The sequence below is a fragment of the Ursus americanus genome, chromosome 29 (genome assembly GCF_024610735.1).
Source record: "Ursus americanus isolate L20-20 chromosome 29, mUrsAme1.1.p, whole genome shotgun sequence".
Lineage (NCBI taxonomy): Eukaryota > Metazoa > Chordata > Mammalia > Carnivora > Ursidae > Ursus > Ursus americanus.
In genome coordinates, this window is record NC_142155.1 from 23078535 (window position 1) to 23100902 (window position 22368).

The 22368-nt window shown below is 34.5% G+C and overlaps 1 protein-coding gene across 8 annotated transcripts in view; it reads right to left on the bottom strand.

Annotated features, from left to right (window-relative positions):
- The window catches only part of TINAG (tubulointerstitial nephritis antigen), an 83378-nt gene that overhangs the window by 43917 nt on the left and 17093 nt on the right, over positions 1–22368 (bottom strand). For 5 of the 8 annotated variants that reach the window (XM_087857005.1, XM_087857004.1, XM_087857006.1 and 2 more), the window contains 5 exons: positions 14773–14896; positions 11020–11170; positions 8710–8890; positions 7267–7312; positions 3757–3880 (listed from right to left, as the gene is read on the bottom strand). In XM_087857005.1, coding sequence (XP_087713131.1) covers positions 3757–3880; positions 7267–7312; positions 8710–8890; positions 11020–11170; positions 14773–14896 — 626 coding nt within the window. Of the gene's footprint in view, positions 1–3756; positions 3881–7266; positions 7313–8709; positions 8891–11019; positions 11171–14772; positions 14897–22368 lie in introns of those variants that run through there. The other 3 variants (XM_087857008.1, XR_015722259.1, XM_087857007.1) reach the window with 3 other exon arrangements.

Sequence of the window (22368 nt, forward strand, 5' to 3'; positions counted from 1 at the left end):
GATATTTTTAGAATTTGAGTTGTAGTGGTGATTCCTGAGATCAGACATAAAAGTACATGTATTAACTACATTACTTTATCAACTTCTGACTTAGGGATTGAAGGAAAACTCAGAACCCTTGATGGACAGAGACATAAGATACTGTGATGGTTATATAGATGTGGAATAGAGCCATAATACAGAGAACATTAGGCAGTATGAAAAAACAATCTCAAATGGAATATATATATGTATATATATATATAGCAAGACACACCTTTCCCCCACATTTTAACATCTCTAAAATTGAAATACATCTAACAATCACTGGAGTTTCTTAGTTTAAGTGATAATATTTTCTTCTTTTTATTGGTGTATAAATAATGCCTTATCTCAAAGTTGACAGCATTTTTTTATTCAATTAAATTTTATTCAATTAAATCTTTTACAACATAGTATCCATATTCCAAACATTTTGGAAAGGGAAGAGAGAGGAGTAAAGTAAAATTGATTATTAGGAGCAAAGAAAGTCATTACAAGTGTTTCTCTACCTACCACAATTCTGTGTTTATACACGTAGAAATATATAGCTTTTATTACCTTATGCTACAGTCAATTGTCAATGTGTCTGCCTCATTCCCTAACTCCTTGAGAGCAGGACTATGTGTTAATCCTCCTTATACTCCCCACTGCTGGGCACTTGATAGAAGTTTAAATTCATTTGTTCAAGTAAGTTAAATCTAATAGCTTTGTCTTTTACAGAAAGGGCAGCAAATAGAATTTGTTGTGATAAATTTGTAAGGTACTTCATAGGAGAATATTAAGCTTTCTGATAAGGAACATTAACTTACTCAGGCTATTTGATTACTCTCTAATTCACTGATGCATTAATTTTCTGAATGCAGTAATTACCATCAGGAATTACTAATGGAGAAATGAATTAAAATCTACTGCTCCAAGGCACCTAACAATGCCCAGATGACCTAAAATATTTCTGAAAAATAAACATATTCTCAAAAAGTAATTTGCCTACTAGCAAAATAAGGCTTGCTAATTGCCACACATGTGAGGTAAATTTATAAAGGTCTCAAATTCCTAGGAGTTTATAAAAGTGAACACATTACTGCAACTGACATATTGAACATGGAAGATACACAAAGAGTGTCCGTGTAATTAAATATAAACACATTTATATCTTGTTCAACCCCAGTATGAAAGAGTTTAGGAGTACAGTGAAGAAAACATGACCAACATGTCTAAACAGGTGGTAGAGATGATGAACGATCAGTTCTAATAAATCAAGAAAGTCTCCACCTCAATGCTGGCATTTTCATAGTTCTCTAAATAAGAAGAAACCTCATTTCAATCATCAGGTATGTGGTAGGAAAATTTTCCACATCAAGAACATTATTAGAAAAGACAAAAATTAATACTGAAACATATAGGAAGGAGAGGTTTAGAAGGAATATGATTTTCAAACTGAAAGAAAATGGAGCTAAAGCAGAGCTGAATTTCTAGTTTTGTATCCTATTTCCTTCCTGAAAAATAACTCAACAATTAGGAATGAAAAAGCAAAACAGATTTTAAAATTTCAGTACTTTTTTATACCTTTAGTGAACCAAGCAAACAACCATAATCCCAAATAACAACTTTGAGTAATCATAAAAAAACACATTTTGTTCTGCAGCAAAACACAAGTAAATGCTGAGAAACAACCTGACCACAGCTCTCCCCCTTCATCTCCAGACCTTAACAAATACATTTTCCCCTTAAAAAGATGCAAGACAGTCCAGAAATACCTCTCAAGATCTTTATAGCAAGGGCATGAGCAGGCCACGGCAATGAGATTATATCAATCCCTTCCCACTACACCCAAGGGAGGTCAGCCAAAGAATAAACTACACTGGAAGCCCACTGGGCTGCCTAAGTCCTGGCTAAACCAGAGACAATGGTTGAAAGATGGAGCAAAGGGAAGCAAAAATAAAGGCAAAGAGTAGCATATGACAGCAAAGACACTTGCAAGATATTCTGAGTCCCACCAAATTCTCTGGGCTGTGAACTAAGGGGGCAGAGTTGATTTGATGAGCATGGGCCCAAGAATCACAAATTTCAGTTAAATCAGAGATTTTTCTGCAGGAAAACTCAATGTCAGAAACCCTGGAGCAACGACACCAAAGTTCTGAAGTTACTGTAGTCCCAGATTTTTACACCTAATATTATTCTTGAATTAAAGGAAACCAAACACTTTCTCAAACATGTAAGAAATTAGGGACTGCAGGCATTAAGAGTCCTTCTTGATAAAAGAAAAATAAATAAAAAAATAATAATAAATTTAAAAAGAAGACATGCTGGAAAATAATTCAACAAAATTATTCAACAAAATAACTGATAAAAATTAAGCTCAAGGACAGAAAAGCCATCATAAAAATATTTGCTTATCACTGACTCTATTAATACACAATGAAGTTTAAACAATTATTAATATTATAGTTTCAGAGCAGAATGTAAATTCTATAATCCTGTAATATGTAAAAATCATAATATTACCAATAAATATAAAATGTATGAGAGGAAGAGATGTGGGGAGAAGTATAAGAATGATAACTTTCTTCATTTTGTTAAGAAATCAATAGATACAGGAGGACCTGGGTGGCTCAGTCAATTGGGTGTCTGCCTTTGGCTCAGGTCATGATCTTGGGTCCTGGTTGAGCCCCAGTGTTGGACTCCCTGCTCAGCCAGGAGTCTGCTTCTCCCTTTCCCTCAGCCCCCCCCCACCAGCTTGTACTCTCTGTCAAATAAATAAAATCTTTTTAAAAAATTAAAAGTAAAATAAATAAAATAAAGATGGGACGATGATTACAGAGACATCACAGAAGATAACATGTTTACATACCTTAGAACTGACTCAGAATGTTTCAAAGATTAGTAAGAAGAAGGCAGCAATTTGGTTGGAGTTGAGGTTGCTTAAGTGCAGGCTCAATCAAATTTAGAGAGGAAGGACGTGTTCAACAGGAACAAAGTCATTTACCACGATGGCAAAGTGAGAATAGTGAGGTTTTGGATGGAAGTGAAAGAAAAAGACCCAGAAACATTTCCTATAGCATTTTGTTGAGGTTGGACTGAGACATTACAAGAAAGAGCTCAAAGACAGGGGAGAGTCAGAATGAGCTGGAGAAGGCACTAGGAAAGTGGTCTCAAATGACCTTACTGTCCTTTTGAGTACAGTCTATTTGTGAAACTACTTACTCTTGAAATGCAACCCAATTTTGAAGCTATTTCTTGCCCTGGTAGAGATGAATGTATTTTACTCACAATTTGATAAGTGTAATTTCTAAAATGCTCACAGAAATACAAAAAATAATCTTGTACTGAATTAAAGGTGACCCTATCCTTTCTCCCTGCTAATCGCTACCATTTGTAATTCCATCTAAAACCTTCTCCTCAAATCCTAATATGCTTTGGATTTGTACCCTTCCCCTGCTTATGCCATATGCAGAATTTATTCCAATAATATATTTCCCTTCTTCTTAAAATAGATTTTTAGAACAAACTCATAACTGAGAGACAGGAAATGATCATCTTTTCCAGAATGTTGAGTTACCCTTTAACCAGACTTTAAAATAATGACTTAATAGTGACAAAGTTTGGATACTTTTTAATTTGTATGGAACTCTCTTATACCAAGGAGAAATCTGGTACCTGTATGCACTTTATACACGTATGTTCAGTTTCATTTTCAAAAAGCATTAAGTGAAGGTTTTTAAGAATTTGCCTTACCCAGTGAGTTTGACGGCATGTGTCTGGAGCTTTCGATATTTGCTTGACTCTTCATTTGTTCTGGTAACATGTCTATATATCCCTGTCTTATAATGGAAGAAATCCTCATGGACTTGCATTATGGCTAAAACAAAACCCAACAGAATGAAACAGTTTTAAACAAATCTCTTTAAAAATCTCTAGAAATTCTCACAGAGCAATCAATGGTTAAATTGCCAGAAGGAGAATCTAAGAAGGGACTTTGCAATTCAGCCTACTTTTCTTTTCTACTTGATTTAATTGCTGCAATTCTTTTGTTGTTGTTCTCTTATAAAAACAGCTTTTAGCTGTTTAGAATATGACTTAAGTACACATTATACCTTTAAAACACCATCTATTCTTAATTGACAGAGGCACTGTTACCAGGAATGGAGACCCTTGCAGAGCAGCCCCACTCCACTTGGCTAGTGATTGCTATTTCTCCATTAACCTTGGTCTTCACCACGAGCCTCTTAAAACTCCAATTAAGCTAGCAGTGAAGGGTGAACCTAGCAAACAGGGCTTAAAGTAATTGTCCTTAATCCTTGGAAGTAAATACAAATCTTTCCTTGGTGAGTTTGAATAAAAAGCAAACCTTTGGCAAAAGAATACTCTGACAAGATTTCATCCTCCCCGCTCCGGAGAGCTAAGCCACCATTGTATTCTTTAGAAAGTAAGAGCTTTTACTTGATAAAGTTCTCCTTCATTCCCTCACCTAGGTTACTTCTTTTCTGTATTGTGTGATGCTTTGTTGAAGGGCTTGGACAATTTGGGGTGAAGACTTTAAACTTCTAGAAGACATGAATTAAAAATATTTTTAGTTGGGACTAGGTAGGTGTACCTTAATAAGTGCACAATGCTTGTCTATATTATTTTGACATGTTTTTTAAATAAAATAAAAACTAAGGTCACAAGCATTTGATAGATCCTAAAATGAAAATTCTACTCCAAAGGCAAATATAACTTTTTAGTGTTCCATCTTCCATTTCCTTTGCTGTTTCATGCCTTTTCTGATGCTGTTTAAATATTCTCAAAAGAGGTTAAGTCTTCTTTATCTACCTTAAAAATACATCCCTCTAAAATAAATAAAATACCTTCCCATTGGACTTTCAGAATTTATATAACTGTACTTTATGCAGATCTTATTTTGTTCTCTTTTCAGCACCTAAACTTATTTTAATTCTACAGATTTTAGAAGAACGCACACTGTGTTATTTATCTAGCTTTCTATTGCGTTTTACATTCTTTTGTACTGAGAGAGGAGAAAATGCTGTATGTTAGCCCAGGCAATGCTGTGCAGAGAAACAGATTGCATCTACAACAAGATGAGTCAACCAGCACTTTTATAAATGTGAAGACAGTGCTAGTGGTTTTTCTCCTCTATAGAAACATTGACCCCTTCAGCGCTACTCAACTCTCCCTAAGCACCAGGAGTAACATATACGCTTCACTGCTGAGAAACAGTACCAACTGAAGAAGCATGGGAGAGAGACCATCACAACGAACTTGAAGGTGGCTCCTTGCTTTAGTTTTTTTTTTTTTTTTAAAGATTTTATTTATTTATTTATTCGACAGAGATAGAGACAGCCAGCGAGAGAGGGAACACAAGCAGGGGGAGTGGGAGAGGAAGAAGCAGGCTCATAGCAGAGGAGCCTGATGTGGGGCTCGATCCCAGGACCCTGGGATCACACCCTGAGCCAAGGCAGATGCTTAACAACTGAGCCACCCAGGTGCCCCCTTGCTTCAGTTTCTGACACCAAAACAGACTTGATGAACCCCTAAAGATATAACTACATAAGTTACTGAAGTGCAATTTTACTTTTGGAAAACTGCAGCAAACTTACTATGCAGCATTATGACGAGGCTGAGGGCATGAGGGAGCCCACCTTGACTGCAGCTTTATCTCCTGCTCCTGGCTCAGGTTGGCGGGAGGTACGTTCCTGACACATGTGTTGAGTAATTTGGATTTCAACTTTACTATTGTAAAATGTTTATCGTAGATTCTTACTGTGATTCTTACTTTTGATTATTTATGATTCATTATGGGAAATTCATGAACATTTAAGTACTTGACGATAAAACAAACCTCCGGGGCTGTCAACTTTATAGAATTATGATCCAAATGTCTTGACTGATTAAAAGAGAAGACAGAAACTTGAAAAAGTACTACAATGGACTTGAAGATTCAGAGAGCTTAAATAACTTGCCCAGAGTCATTTAAGTAGAAAATGTCAAAGGTGGAATTTTGAATTCAGCCTTGACTTCCAATGCCTGTGCTCCTTTAAATCTGTCACAGGAACTTAACTTATCGAAGCATGCACGCAAATCACATATGATACCCACAGTCTTTTAACAGCCACTAAAAGTTACATAACTATAAGGAAAAAAAATTCTCTTCATTTGCTCGTGTTTTGTTTAAGGTCCCAGGATTTTTAGAATTAAATTCAGGACATGTTTAGTGTAAGCTCTGGTTTCTCGATAAATGTTAAGTGACGATAATGATCAACAAAAATTATTCCACCACAAATTCAAAATCTGTGGCTCCTGCTAGATATTGAACCAGTACTAATTAGGTCAGCATTCAGAAAAGCAAAAGCAGATGCTGGCCAATAATTCCTTTGGTATATATCAAATGTTTTAAATTTAATTTTGGTTAATTTAAATTTATTTGGTTCATTCCACTACACTGATAATATATTTTGGGCCTTTCACATGTTCACAACCTGAATTTCCACTTTAGGCCTCGTTGGGTTTGTTCTATGCTCTTCAAGGCAATGTTTAGTACAGGAAATATACTCTATAAACTTATCTACTTCATACATTGCAGTGGTGCAAAATAAAATTCAATGGGTAAGCAAAGGAACTACATATCAGAGATAATATCTTAAAAATCAAAGTTAATGTAAAGTCGGTATATTATTTTTTTACTGTTAATTTACTATCCATAAAACATTTACAAATTGAAAATAGAAGGCATTTTATAAAACACAAAAATCACACTGGCTTATTTAATGTATTTTGAGTTTATGGAAAGGGAAAATATTTAGATTTTTTCTACTGCTAAAGCTCAATTTTTTTTTCCAGTCCATTACCTAATCCCTTTAAAATGAAGGTGAGGAAATTTCTAATACTATGTATGATTCTTAAATATGACTGAATAATTAAATGAACTCCACCACTTAGCATTTCATGTTTGACTGTCTGTTTGGCCCATGATCACTTTTGGAAAGACTTAGCAGACTTTCATCAAATGTGTCACTAATATTTAGGAATTCAATTTATGAATCTATCTTCTTAAAATAAAATGGCAGAGAATGAAGGTATTAGGTAAACATATACCCTATAACTGCTCTGATCTTAGAACTGTTGAACCTTTATGAACACTCTAAAAGTAAAAATTTTCTTTTATTAAGCTCCTTTTGCATGAATTAAAAGGTAATATTGTTAATTAAAGAAATAAATAAGAACCAACTACATTTCACTCAAGCTTACCCTGTACTGGTCCATTTTGCATGATTTCTTTCATGATCTCAGTTTCCTAGAAGGAAAAGTATCAATGAACATTGTTATCAGAGCATACTAAACCTATTGTTAGTGTATAATGTTAGGTGCTGTATAATCAGTTTAAGAATTATACAACCCAATGTGCCTTGACCACTTATAATTTACTCTTAATCATGCCTTGAAATACTCACCTGTGAAACACTACATTGATCAAGTTCCTAAAGACAAGATGCACCCATTTGTTTCATTGACTTTTACCACTGGTAATAATTTTGGAATGAAAAGGAAATAAAATAACAATTTTTTCTTGTCACAAATAAAAAATAATTAACTATGTTTTATCAGTGGAGACTTGTGTCATCTCCATTCTTTTGATCACGAGAACACCAGATGATTGTTTAGTGAGGTTCCTCAGTGTGGCTATAGTATATAAATAGCCACTGCATGATGCAGCCCTTAGTAAAAAGGCAGGTCATTCATTTATTCATTCGTTCATATATGTGCATTGATCACAGAGTATATACCAAAAACTAGGACAAAAACAAATATTGACCCTGTGCCTGTCCTCAAGGAATTTACATTTTGGTGGAGTAGACAGACAGTAGCCCAACTAATTGCATCATGATATAATAAGTTTATTATAGAGAAAAGCACAAAGTTTCCAGAGATGCAAACAAAAAGGAAAAGTGATCCTATGTAGGAGTGAAGATAAGGTCACAGAGAAGATGAAGTTTTGACCTCGGTCTTGACCCATGTGTAGGACTCTACCAGGTGGAAATAAGTGGGATAACCACATGGGTCAGAGGAATCATCACGTGGCTAAGTAGAGAAGCGTGAGAGAGCATGATGTTTCTAGGGAGCAGATAGTAGTCCTATCAGGAGGTTTTGGAGTAGGTGGAGGGGCATATGCAGGCAGGACAAAAGTCTGTATAGGCAGTAGGTCAGAACCAAATCACAGAAGAGCTATATGCCAAACCATATTCTGTAGGTAATTGAAAGCCACTGAAGGTTCAGATATTCTGAAAGTGAGGTCTGGGTAACACTGATATGATGGAGTAAAATTTGTCCAGGCTTTCAACATGAAAAACTAGAATCTAAGGGAGTCATTTTCCCATTATGTCTACATCTACTTCAATTATTTTGTGGACTAAGGCAAAGGATTGACACAATGAGCTCCTACCACCAAAAAGTCAGTGAATAAAGGTCTGATTTAGCTTTTGTTAAGTATGTGAATATATATCATGTAATCATTCATGCTGCTAATATTACAAAATCTGAGAGTCTTTAATGGACACTTTAAGAATATAAAAAATTATATCTGAAAACTAGCATTATTTTAGAATATAATAGTTTTTAAATAGTTTTAATAACAGTAGAGCTGTATCTTTTTGAGAACGTTAACCATTGTAAATTCTTGCCATTTAGACTTACATTGGAGGAGACTCTGTATGGAGGAGAACATTGGTAGATCCTGTTCGATTTCTCAATGTTGTTGGGACATGGCTTTGTGGCATGCCGTTTTCCCCGCCCATCAGACCTACTTGCCATGGCGCAGCCATAGTTGGTAGCATTTTGGTCCTTGAAAAGTGGATAGCATGCATGGGATACCAGTCTATGAGGAATAAGCAAAGAAGTAATACTTAGGAAAATGCCATAATATCCTATCTATGTGCAATTTTACTGAATTAAACATTTATAAATGTTCCTGACTGCTTACATGTGAAACTTTCAAAATGTGGATTAATTCCAACATACCAGTTCAATATATTATACTCTTCCCTGCCCCCTCATTTTTACTATAATTTTAAATGTCTCATTTCAATCCATTTTAATAAATAATTTGTCTACAGTACAGAATTTCCTGAAGATGAAAAGTGACTGTCAATAAAATCTATGGTAATATTAATAGTGGAAGGACTTCATCCTGCACCTATAATTATAATGTAAAGAAGCCAAGTTTTAATGTGAAAAAGGCAACTATTTTATTATGTTGAGATGGGGTATTTTGATTGATGATAGAAGTTTTGTAATTAAGGCTGTTTTGATTTTGGTTTTACTTTTATACTTTAATTGAGTTATAAATACCTTTTCATAAGATTCCAATTATTATGTTTCTGCGGTTCATGATATTTTGGGAGAAATACTATACAGTAAGATAATGTTAAAAGTTAATAGAGTAGAAAGTTATCAGACATGTACATTGTGCAAAAGATAAAATCATTTTGATTTCTGATTTTGAAACTGAACATAAACAGTACAGATTATTTGGTACCAAAACTAACATAATTTATCAAATAAAGAAGATCATAAGGAAAATAAACCATAAAATTGATTCTATATATATTCAATTTGAACTGGCCATAGAGGTATCCAACAGGATTGCTTCAGAAAAATTCAATAGTGTTCAACAGAATAAGAGAATCTGTGCAAGGAGCGTGATGAAAGCAAAGTCATTAAAGACTATAAACACTTCAAAATTTCTTGCCTTAAAGGTATTGCTTTGGGATAATGAATGTTATAGGTTGAATTGTGTTACCCCAACACCTAATGTGATGGTGTTTGGAGGGGGCCTTTGAGAGATAATTAGCTTTAAATGAGGTGATGAAGGTGGGGCCCTCACACTGGCATTAGTGCCCTTATCAGAAGAGGAAGAGATACTAGCACTCTCTTTCTGCCTCTGAGGACACAACAAGAAGGCAAATGAGAAGAGGGCTCTCACCAGGACTAAATCAGCTAATATCTTCATCTTGGACTTCTCAGCCCTCAGAACTGTGGGAAATAAAGGCCTATTGTTTAAGCTCCCCAGTCTATGGTATTTTGTTATGGTAACCTAAGCAGACCAACACAGTAAGATTTAGTTGGGTTTCAATGTTAATTTATATTTCTAAGCTTCTAAAGGGTATTAATTTTTGTCATAGTACAAAATAGAAGCCAACCAATCACTACCATACCATGAAGGGATCAGCCCAAGTTGTTCATTCTAAGCACTACGTTATTAAGCAAAATGTATGAAATTTTTTTAAAGAAATTTGTTGCCACCCATCAATATCTGACATCCATGTTTTCATAGCACCTGACTGTTCTACAGCAAACCTAGAGCACTCAATGGATGATAAAAAGACAGGGGAGAAGTACATATGTATACTACTAGCTATCAGCTGCAATTTCCTTACCCAAATAACTTAGCTTTTAAGTCGATTAGCTTTTACAGTAGCTATGAGGATGCAGTACGTATCAGACTACACAAAAGTAGGGAAATACAGCCTGCCTTTTCCCATCAAATGGGACAGTGACACTCAATGATGTTGCTAAGTGGAGGCAACTATAAATTCTTTATTTTATTCATCTCATTCTTAACCTAATTTTTATCTGGCATTATTCATCTACCTGGGTAACTGAAAGACTCAGCAGAGGTATCAGCAGTATCAACTAGTCTATTCCCACTGGGGCTCAGTAGAGCCATTTAGCTCAGAGCAACAAGAAGACAATGCTTACTTGAGTCTTTTCATGAATTTAGTAGAATTTAGAAGGAATATATACATTCTTCAAATAATGGCTTCCAATAGCTTATAATCTTAGTAGATACCAAATATGGTGCATATTTAAATGTAATGCACACATTTGTCTAAATGTAGCATCTACATATTTTTAGTAAAAATCTTGCAATTTATTTTTTTCCTTATTCTAACCCCAAACAGAATTCATAAGAATCCTAGAAATATATGTTGGGCAGCTATTTACCCACGTTTTCTCAGGAACCACCAAGCCCTATCGATGCTTCCACTATTGCATCCATGTCGGTTCTTGGCACAGCAGGAGATCAAATTCTGAGGGGATAGATTGGCTGTGTATCGACCTTTGGACTGAATTGCTATTCGGTCAGCTGCCACACCTATTTCAAAGAGAATACTCATTAATATTCAAATGGCACATGGCATTTTTAATAATTTAAATAGCCCTTTTTTTGAATCCTAGTTTTCAGAACTTAATGTAATTTAAAATTAAAGCCAATGTCATTAATATATCTCCATATTCTAGCAAGGTCAACTGGGTCTTAATTTCAGTCATAATTTTTATCCAATTTTGGTATTGCTCAATTGTCTTATTGACTTCAAAGTCTTTTCTAGTCCCTTGTGCCTTTCATGTTCTATACATTCATGAATTTTTCATTAAGAAATCTGTCAGGTGAAACTCCTTGAGGGCAAGAATCATATCTCATTTACATTTGTAACTCTTGTAGCTCACGTATAGTCATGGATAAACATATAACTTTTGAAATGAGTGCAACTAAAAGGAGGAAATCAGGAAAACTTATTGAAATACTAAATAGAAATTCATCCATGTTAATCTGATATACTGGAATAAATTGAATCCTTGGTTTTTAAAATGGTATCTAGGTTAAACATTCTGAAAACCATTCATAAGCTAATCTATACTAATATGAATCTTATAAAATATCTAAAAACTACATAGCACACGTTTTTCCTTATAATACTTCTGAAAATCATGATCCTATATTACATACATATGGAATTCACCTTGTTTATACTTGATATAAATTTATAACAATATAAAATCCCCATGGTTGTTGTTAATCTGTGCATTCCTTTTCCCGACACATATTTATTGGCTGCCTACTAGGTGACAGGCACTGTACTAAACACTAAAAATTACAATGATGAACAAGAACCACAATGCTACCCTCACAGAATACTAAACTACGGAAATTAATCCACCAGTAGCAGAAAACTATTTATGTTATCTTTTTGACTACACTATCATGCTACACTAATATGAATGATGAGATCATGGAAAAATTTTCGTACAAATTTTTGTTGTTGTTGGGTGGCTGGTATAGTTTGTTCTTGATATTTAAACTTAGTTACTTTTAATTAAAGACATCAGAGTCGTAAACTTTCTTTTATCCATCCAATTTTCTCAAAAGAAGTTATAGTTTTTGCCCATCAAGATTGTCTGTATACTGGAACTTCTCAAGGTGCTAATTTAGAATTATTCTACAATAATTCATTTTTAAATAATTCATTTACATATATATTTCTGTATGTACAGGGTTTTTATGTAACTCAGCATATGTACAATTCTGTAGTGCAATTTTGGCACAGTTTAAATGCTCAATATCTGTTCAATCTATAACTTCCTACTTCCTTCTCGATTCCCACCTCTTACTGTGCTGGGATAAATTTCATAAGAGCAGATGACATTCTACTCTCACCTCTGCTAGTCTCAAGAAAATAACTCCCTCTTTCATAGAAGAAAATAGAAAATTTTTAATGTTTTGACTTTCAGTACAAGGGTTCAGAACCAATGTAAATTTGAAAATGTTAGTGTAACTATTTCTCTAGTTCAAAAACTACTTGCGACAACAGCAGTCAAGGAATCAGTAACCTGGCTTCCAGGATCATTTCTGAGATAGGGTAAGTCATTTTATCTACTTGTAACTCTTTTGTAAAAACAAAGGCTTGAAAAATGTGACCTCTAAGATCCCTGACAGCCTCATGAATCTGTATATTTCAACTCAAGGATAAATATTTTAAATTCCAATGGGACACAACATGTTGCTCTTCTCAGATATTTCTGAATCTCAGTGAATGTTTAATCCAAATTCACTTGAAATATTTAAGAATGACTCAGCTCAGTGAATTGTTTTCCACCTTCCTTTTGAAAACTGTAATTGGCCTTTACCTCTGAGACACACTCTATCATTTCCCCTGCTTATTTATTCTACTTCTACATTTGCCTGTGACATCATCATCCCCCTCCTCCATTTCAAACTCTTTTCACCTGGTCAGCTTCTGACATCATCCTTGAATTGTATTTGGCTGCGTAACTATTGTTTTATATATGTATATTTTTAAATGTTTTCTTTATTCCATTTAATAGATTTTAGCTTCTTTGAAAAACATTTTTTTCTTATTTTGACTATTACTTTCTGACATAATTATTTGGATCTTTAAAAGAACCTAGTTAATTCTTTTCTTTGCTTAACACACTTAGAAAAAAATAGCACGAGCCTGATTTGTCATATTGAATACACACAATATAAAACCATGTCATCTGAAACCACAAAAGTGTTGAAAACCCTCTTTCTGGTGTTTTGGTGAATTAGGTAGGGGGACATATCCAGACATAGCCCTGGCCTGAGGCCATCAGTGGAACCGTGTCCTGGGGTGGGGACACCAAAATGCACCATCCAAATCAGGCTAGCAAGTTACTCTCACTATTTAATCAGCAACATCTTTCCCAAGACATCTTCAGAAATACTGGTCTAACTTCAATTTAAAGCAAAATTCTTATAGCTCACCTAAGAGGTATAATACATTAACCACATGAACATAAAATGACAAATGATTTATCTGATTAAATATCTCCCTACCCATATGAAACAAGGCTCAAGCAGGTCTGCCACGTATATCCCTAATAAAGTGAGGACAATAATCGGAAATCCAGAAAGCATTTGTTTTAGAGGAGTAGGAAGTAGCATAGACTAAATAGATAACGCCATTCCAGAGGTAAGCTTGGCCAAAGGTATTGGTTCTAGAACAAACTAGCTAATACTATGAAGCAATGATATTTGAACACATATATCAGCACTTTTCTGTCCAAAATAGTATCACCCTTCAGAGCTAGTTTCTCTGCGAACCTATGTCTCTATTTTACAAAGCTGTCTGTGCCAAGACTTTAGAATTCTGAGCACTCTTGGAATTACCTTCAAAGCCTAGAACATAGTTTTGTGAAGATTTTTGATAGTAGCCAATCAACATCATGTTAGGCTTAAGTTATTTGCTGGAATATAATTAACATTCCTTTGAGATTAACTTAGAGACCAAATCTTAAGATTAACCTGAGTATTGATGTATTGGACTTGTGAACTTACATGAAAGTAACTATAAAAGTAGTATTCCTTACACTTTTGAAATAACAGCAATACTAATTTGGAAGCTACTCTTACTACTTTGGAGTCAAAAGCCACAAATTCACAAATTCATTTTTATCTAAAATGATAAAATCCATTTAACCCATTATTATTTTGTTCTGAAGTATTTCTTTACATCAAAGTTTTTTAATAATGAGGTATATTTTTGCAAATTTATAAAGAATATAAGAATTATATAGGTATGTTTAAGTTCATATTAGTATTACAGATAAGATTATGAATAAAGACATATCTTACATTCTTCTTATCATCTGGCCTTAACTCTCAAAGGACAAACAAATTTTAGCAACTTTTCTTTGTTGCTCTTTTGACTTATCCTCCCCTTAAAATTACACCCTAAAAATCAAGACCAATTTTCAGAGTGAAAGTGGATTTTTATATAATGTTCTGGCTGCTTTCTCTGGTCTAAATACAATTTTATTTTAATTGACCAAATGTTAATATTTAGATATTCTAAATTTCAAAACCTTTTAATTACTACCCCAGAATCTCAACTTAAAGGGAGAATTATAAGGAAGTAAGTAAAATGACTTTATTACTTGCAGTAGAAAATGCCCATGATGCAGCACAATTTTTTTGATCCAATGGGCCATGAGTCCATCCAGGCCATTTATAAGAAGCAATAAAAAACTCTGGGAGATCAGTTGTTGCAGGTAAAGAAGCCTAAAGAAGAGAGGCAGACATGTCAGATTTCTTCAAATGTATCCCAATAACCATAAAAAAAGATGCCATGGTCTTTTATAATGTTTATCATTATTTTTTTATTTCATACATTCATGTCTTCTGAATGACATCCCTGAAAGGGATTAGTAGTGTAGGATTTCTATGTCATATATGTTTAAAAATAATTCAATGCAGGGAATCCTAACATAGAGCAAAATCATAAGATCAAGAAGTAGAATTTTTTCTGGGTTACCATACAGTGCAATAATTTTAGTCAATGTTTCTATCATCCTGATTCAGAGTTTGGGTCACCCATATGAAAGATGACATGGTGTTATTTAAATTTGGCCTCAGAAATAACATTTACTTTTATGTCCCTTCTTATGTGAGAGAGTGTGATTCTGTATGAAATTAATTTTGAAACAATGCATTTGTGACAACTACGCATTACTACATTCAGAGGCCCAGGGAGCACCGAGCTTACCCTGGCCATTAGGAAACAAAACTGGGATGAATTGGTTGATAGTTATAAAATCCTTGAAGATCAAAAAGGGCTTCTGAAAGTGTGGAATGCCAAATGTAGAATACCATTACTTCTTCAGAGAACCACGTTCACCTCCTGACAGGGTCAGTTTCAGCTGCTGTCTTTCCATGAAGGTCAATTAAATGGTACGGACCTTGCTCTGTTCAAGTCACTCAAAGAAAATCTCAAACACAATACCTTTTTTCCCAAACTTTTCTAAAGAGCGATAACTTTCACTTCCATAAATAATAAGGACTAAAACCAAATAAGGATTTTGTTTATTAATTTTTATCACTTAAGCATACACACATTCATATACTTCATTTTTGAGAGTGCTTTAAGGTTTTCCATTTTTTTCTCAATATTTTATCTTCTTGATAGCTCTATGTTGTATAATCATGGCAAATATTATTTACTCTATTTTATGGATGAGGAGACAAACTTCTAAAAGTTAAATGACATGTTAAGGTTAAATAAGAAATACCCCTGAAACTAGATCCAGGTTTTAGAATTCTTAAGACTAAGCTCCATTTATCATTTCCTTACTTTATCAGAAATACATCGATATTTTGCAACAGAAGTAAAATGTCTATAAAAACTAAAATTTTACCTATTTGTTTTATGAGCATGCATTCCATTAAACAAGTTGGGCTACTGATCCAGTATCGTGCAAACAAAATTACTTCTGACACGTATATAATTACTTCGGAGACTAAAGGAAGATTTGGAATTTACATGTCAGCTTGAAAAGATAGCCCTCCAAAATATTTATAAATTCGAATTTTAATGAGATTGCTCAGTTTTGATTTAAAGAAACTATTATCACCCAATAAGAAAGTTATTAAATCCTGTGTTCCATTACTAAAAACACTGCTATTTAGATGATGGAAGAAAAGTACAGAAAATGTCAAGCAGATCACAGTAGAGTGCCTGCATGATACCTTTAAGAGCAGTATCATGGAAATCCAGGTGATGTTAGATCTTTATGCCATTAGACTGAGCACTCTGCAGAAACCTAGGGTCGGAGCAGAATAAATTGACTGCTCTAGATAGATAGTTCCAGAGAGATAAATTCATTCTCCAAAGGAGTCTTTCTAACTGTGATGGAAATACACCTATCTTATTAATTACTAATACCTTCCAATTTTATTATCATTGCCTTGTCAGTGTGCTTTTAAATATTTATAGTACTAAGTGGTCTCAAGTTTCCAAAAAACAGGTGCAGTGTTGGTTGTTACTTTATCACTTTATAATTTAATAAAATAGCTAGGACATTTTCCTTCAACTCTGTTGAAGCAATAAAGATACAACTATTACTTCAAACACATTTCAGCCTGGTTGAATTCAGAATTTGACTTCCATATGCCAAAACCTGCCAGAATGCTTTGTACATAGGAGGTATTCAATAAATAGCTCATATTAATAAGGAAATATAGATCTAACTGGTGGAGTTCATCTCTTAAAGTGTTTTTCTCCCATAGGCTCATTAAGTTAAATTATAAATACCAGTCTGATTTGTTGTTTTTATGATTTATTGCTTAAAAAAATACTAATGGTTAATACTTCTCATTAAGATAAAGCAATAGAAAAATAACAAACAAAATGACCTTTTTATTGAAAACATATTTACCAACCCACTAAGCCAGATCCAATTCAAAAAGCTCACCTATTGGATCTTTCAGAATTTTTATCATTTTTTAATATTGCTTTTCCTAAAAATAAGCCCATAGGATTTGAAGATCAACAGGCACATACCATCTTGCAATTTTATTTGCCTTATGATATCAGATAATCTGATATAATAAACAAAGAGCAAATTTTATATCCCATTATTCCATAATTATTGCACGCCCTTGTAAAGCAAGAGTGTTTTTAAGGCATATAAATAAAGGTAAGAATCACAGAATAATAGCTTTTAGGAATGGGTAACACAAATTTGGCTTCAATACATACTTTGTCTGTGTGTGTGTGTCAAAGGATAGCTTAATAAAGCAAAAGAATCAAGAATATCAGCTGAGAGTGACAGAAATTCAAAATGACAGTGGCTTAAATAAGATGGAAATTTATTTTTAAAAAGATTTACACTGTGGCATATGGGCATTTTTAATTCTTTTAACTGTAACATTGAAAAAGTTTCCATCATAATCTAGTCGTATTTCCAAATTAACATTAGTCAAATTTGAGGTTAAATTTGAACAGTCTCCCTGCTTCAGTATTTCTATTTAAAATCAGAGATTAAAAATACTGTGAATATAAAAATTAAAGGCAATGGTGATCACTGGAGAATTTTTTACAGTACTTTCTGCATTTAATTGAATCAAAATCTCCGAGAGTAATGCAAACATAACTGCAGAGCAGCTTGAGAACACTTTAGTCAAATTCTGGACATTCTGGACATTCTTCTCTGAGCCCATATCTCCACAATACCCACCATGTGAGTGACCACCTCTATCTCTGGCTGCACTTTCCTCCACTTAAATTTGGATAATCAGAATTACCTGAGAATCAAAAGAAGGCAACAGAGAATATCATTCTCTTCTGCCCTTCACAATCCAAGGCCATGAATATAAGAAATTTCTTCTAACCTGTTTGATATTGGAGAGGCTAGGGCTAATTTTCTGGTTGCTAATGGCAAAATGAATTTTTCATCTTCAACAATATTTGTCTTCATGTTTTTAATTCTGGAAGGATTAGTTTGGATATTTCTCTAGTTTCTATTTATAGGGTAATTTGCTTAATGATCTACAAATAACAATATTTCATGATCACACTATGGCAGGTGGTGCTAATTCTTCTCCAATCCTTCCCCTTTTCATAGGATTTCCCTTTATTCATAGAAATAACAATTTTAGCTCATCACATGCAGCTCAGAAAAAATGACTGCATTCCCTAGTCCCCTTGACTACTATGTGTGGCTGCCTTACTAAGTCCTGCCCTCTGGGATATAAGCAGAACTGTCATTGGCAGTTTTTGAGAACTTTCTTCAAGAGACAAATCACTTCACTTTTATTCCTTTTTATTGATCTTTTTTCTTTATTTTCCTGCTAGCAAAAATTACATGTGTACAGATAGACATGGAAGCAGCCTTCTTGAACCATGATATAACCTTGGCTATAAAGACTGGAAAACAGAACAAGAAAGAAGCAGCCTGGGTCTCCAACACCATGGAGTGCAATTCTAATGGCGGACCACCCATCTCCAGGTTTGTTGGTGGTAGACCAATACCTATGTTATTTAAGCCACGATCATTCTGAATTTTTGTCTCTCTCAGATGAGCCTAATCATAACTAAAATGGCACACATATCTGACATTAAAGTTTCTAGGGAAATAGCAGATTTCACTGAAGCCAAGACATCATCAAATACAAGAAGAATCCCAACTCTAGAGGTGTAAAAAAATGAAGACAATAAGCATCTAGAAATTGATGAACTATGATATTTCCTCAAACGAGTTTCTTAGAACACAAGTTCTCGGGGAATTGTAGTAATTACAAAAGAAGGAGTTGATTAATCTAGCAGTTCTGAGAAACACTGGTTTTGAAAATTAAGTAGATTTTCGTCCTCATTGCAATATTTTTTACAAGCTACCTAAGTGTTGTGAGACTCCAGGAAGTGGAAATCATATTCTCGGTTTTAAGTGTTCATGACCCAATGCCAAGTATTTTATTTTATCTTATTTTATTTCATTTCACATCCTTTTGATTGTGAAGCACATCAAAGGACTAGTGTTTCCTGGAACATGCTTTGGGCAGAGCCATAGTCTGGAGTAGATAAACCAGGTTTGGGACTAACCCAGAGAACAGGTGGTTGTACTATCAATACACCAAATCACCTCAGGAATCTACTTTTTCACAGCTCCAAATATTTATTCACAGAGAGGGGAAAAAAATAAATTTTCACATTTCTTTTTGGAGATTTGCCTTGCAGTGATCAATTCAGCCCCATGGTGTTGTTCAAGTCATGTTCAATTATTTCACAGTGCTATGCACCAGATTGCAACTAGTACAGAAAAATAAAACTGAGAACTAAAACCTCAAAAACTGACGTGAGAGATACGACACTGCCGCGAGCTCATTCTGCCACAAGCTCAGCTGAATAAGGAGTGAGGCAGTATTTTCTAAAGTTTTCAAAGGGTCTGGGGCTCCACTCTGGGAAGGAGGAAAAGGAGGCATAAGCACATGCTTTGATGCGCTTCGAATTTTAAAACTCTTAATTCAGAGACAGCAAGAACTGGCATCTTAATCTGCCCCTCGCTCTTTACCTACATAGATGAGAAGATTCGGAGACGAACTGAGGAAATATACACTTAAACAGACTCCACCATGACGTCTGGCCGTGCCCTTCTTCTGCAGCGACATGGGCACCTGCATTTTATAAAGTTATTACTCAAGCCTGATGCCATTTGCTTATGTTCATGTATGTGGGAGCTAAACTTCATTTTATGGGAAAAATGGTCATTTTTGTTTCCTATTATATAAAGAACCAAACCATGTAACTTTTCTAGTTACCAAACTTTACTTTTCTAGTTAGTGTTTCATTTTCTACAGAGGCTTCTATTTACACAGGTGACAAACATATTTGGAATCAAGTAGATTATTTTTAATCAAATAAAAAATTTCAATAGCCTAATGGAGGGTTACAGACTACACTTGGTAATATTCCCCTTGATTTTTTCCAAAGGTACTTCTCGCCCCTCAGTACTTGCTATCATTGAAATATACTTCAGAAAGGAAGAAACAAATTCCTCCTATTATAACTAATGATAATAGAAATAAATCCAGGGACACCTGGGTGGCCCAGTCAGTTAAGCATCCACCTTTGTCTCAGGTGATGATCCCGGGGTCCCGGGATCCAGCCCAGGGTTGTCGGCTTCCCTGCTCAGTGGGAAATCTGCTTCTCCCTCCCCCTTCCCCTCCACTTGTGCTTTCTCTCTCAAATAAATAAATAAATATTTTTTTAAAAAAAAGAAAGAAATCTAGTCAGTCAATACTGAATATTATCTAGATAACGATCAAGTATCCAGACAATTAAATAAATTTTCATTTCTCATCTCAATAATTGGTGGCTTTAAAAGTTATTACATAATACATAAAATATTTTACTTTAACTTCCAATAAACCATGAAGACATTATTTTTCCTGTGTTAATAATGCCTACTAAAACACACCAACATCATTTATATTGAGTGACTGGGAAAAGATGTTATACTAGTAAGCTATCAGGTTGACGAAAAAACTTTTAAAGCATCTGTAACAGCTTTGTTCACTTCATTGTTCCCCCTGGGAAATCAACAACAACAACAACAACAACACTATTTAAAATTTTTTTTTAGCTGAGACAAGTATAGAAGTGAGCTCTTAATTTCCCCATTTCTGTTTGGAAAATAGTATTTTTCATTCAAAATATTTGCAATATTTATAATACGGTATAACACAGTGAAGCTTCTTAAAGTTATCTCCCAAATTCAAAAGCACTTGAACATTATGTCTAGAAAAACAATCAGGTACAAAGCTGTTGATTTGAATAGATTTGATTTGATATTATTTGATTTGATTTGATATTATTTGATTTGATTTGATTTAGGAGCATAGTAGAACTTTCAGGTTCACCAGATATATGTAAACCCCATCAGAGCCAGTAAATCCAGAGCTATAGTTTTCTTTATGAAATAAAAATCTCCAAGTGATGAAACTTTCTATAACTTGGTTCTTACTAAATTCGTAGTAAGGCATAGTAGGGAATTGACCCCACTATTCTCCCAAGGTTAATGCAAGGGAGAAAGAACTTTATATGATATATAATAACATTTCTGTTATATATATATATAATATGGTATATAGTAAGCACTTCTCTTTCAGCATTTCATGGACTTCTAACAACCCTATGAGCAAGGTACTACTGCCATCACCATTTCACGGAGGAGAAAATGGAAGCAATAAGTGCAAGAGCCAGACTGTGCCCCAAGTGCACTGGCTCCAGAGCTCCTGTTCATCATGGTAAATGGAATGGTGCTCACATGGGTAAACACACTGACTCACACAGACCTATTAACAGACTTCAACTGTGATGTTTCTGCTGCCTCAAAAGGACCTCAGTCAACGCCAGGTTTGTTTGCATATTGTCATAATAATTGTTGTCTCCATTGTTTTCTTTCTGAGACACTGAGAAAGTTCTGATTTATCCCTAAATATACTTCTGCTCTAGTGTGAATTTTCAGTAGGAAGATATAATGCACCATTACACAAATTTATTTGACCACACCTTTATTCTTAATCTTACAAGATTGCTGGTCCATGGAACAAATGTTGAGAAATACTGAAATAAGGGTCAAACCATGTCATAGTCTATTTTGTAGTGTAAGGAGATAAAATGCTCAATAGGCAGAATTTGAATTTCCTGTGGGGAGTTGTAGTCCTTCTGGTGGCCAGCTCCCAATCAGTCCCATTGTGAATCTATCCATACGATATACAAAGTTTCAGTGGAGTGCCAGAGGATGGTTAATTCATCCAGTGGTTCTTAACACTTTTAGAACAGAACTGTCCAATCAAGACATCACTTTGAACAATCTCAAACTAAGAAAACCTTCCAAAAAAAGGGGGAAGAGGGTGGGGAAGGAGAGGGAGGTGAACCATAAGAGACTCTTAATTATAGAGAACAAAGTGAGGGTTGATGGAGGAGAGGTGGGCAGAGGATGTGCTAAGTGGGTGATGGACATTAAGGAGGGCACTTGTCATGAGCACTGGGTGTTATCTGTAAGTGATGAATCACTAAATTTTACTCTTGAAACCCCTATTACACTATATGTTATTAACTAACTAGAAATTTAAATAAAAACTTGAAACAAACACAAAAAGAAAACCTTCAACAAAAAAAGATAGGCATGCATTCACCAGCCAGCCAGCTTTTGTTGACCTGACACCAGACATAATTATTCCAATGTGGGTGAAGT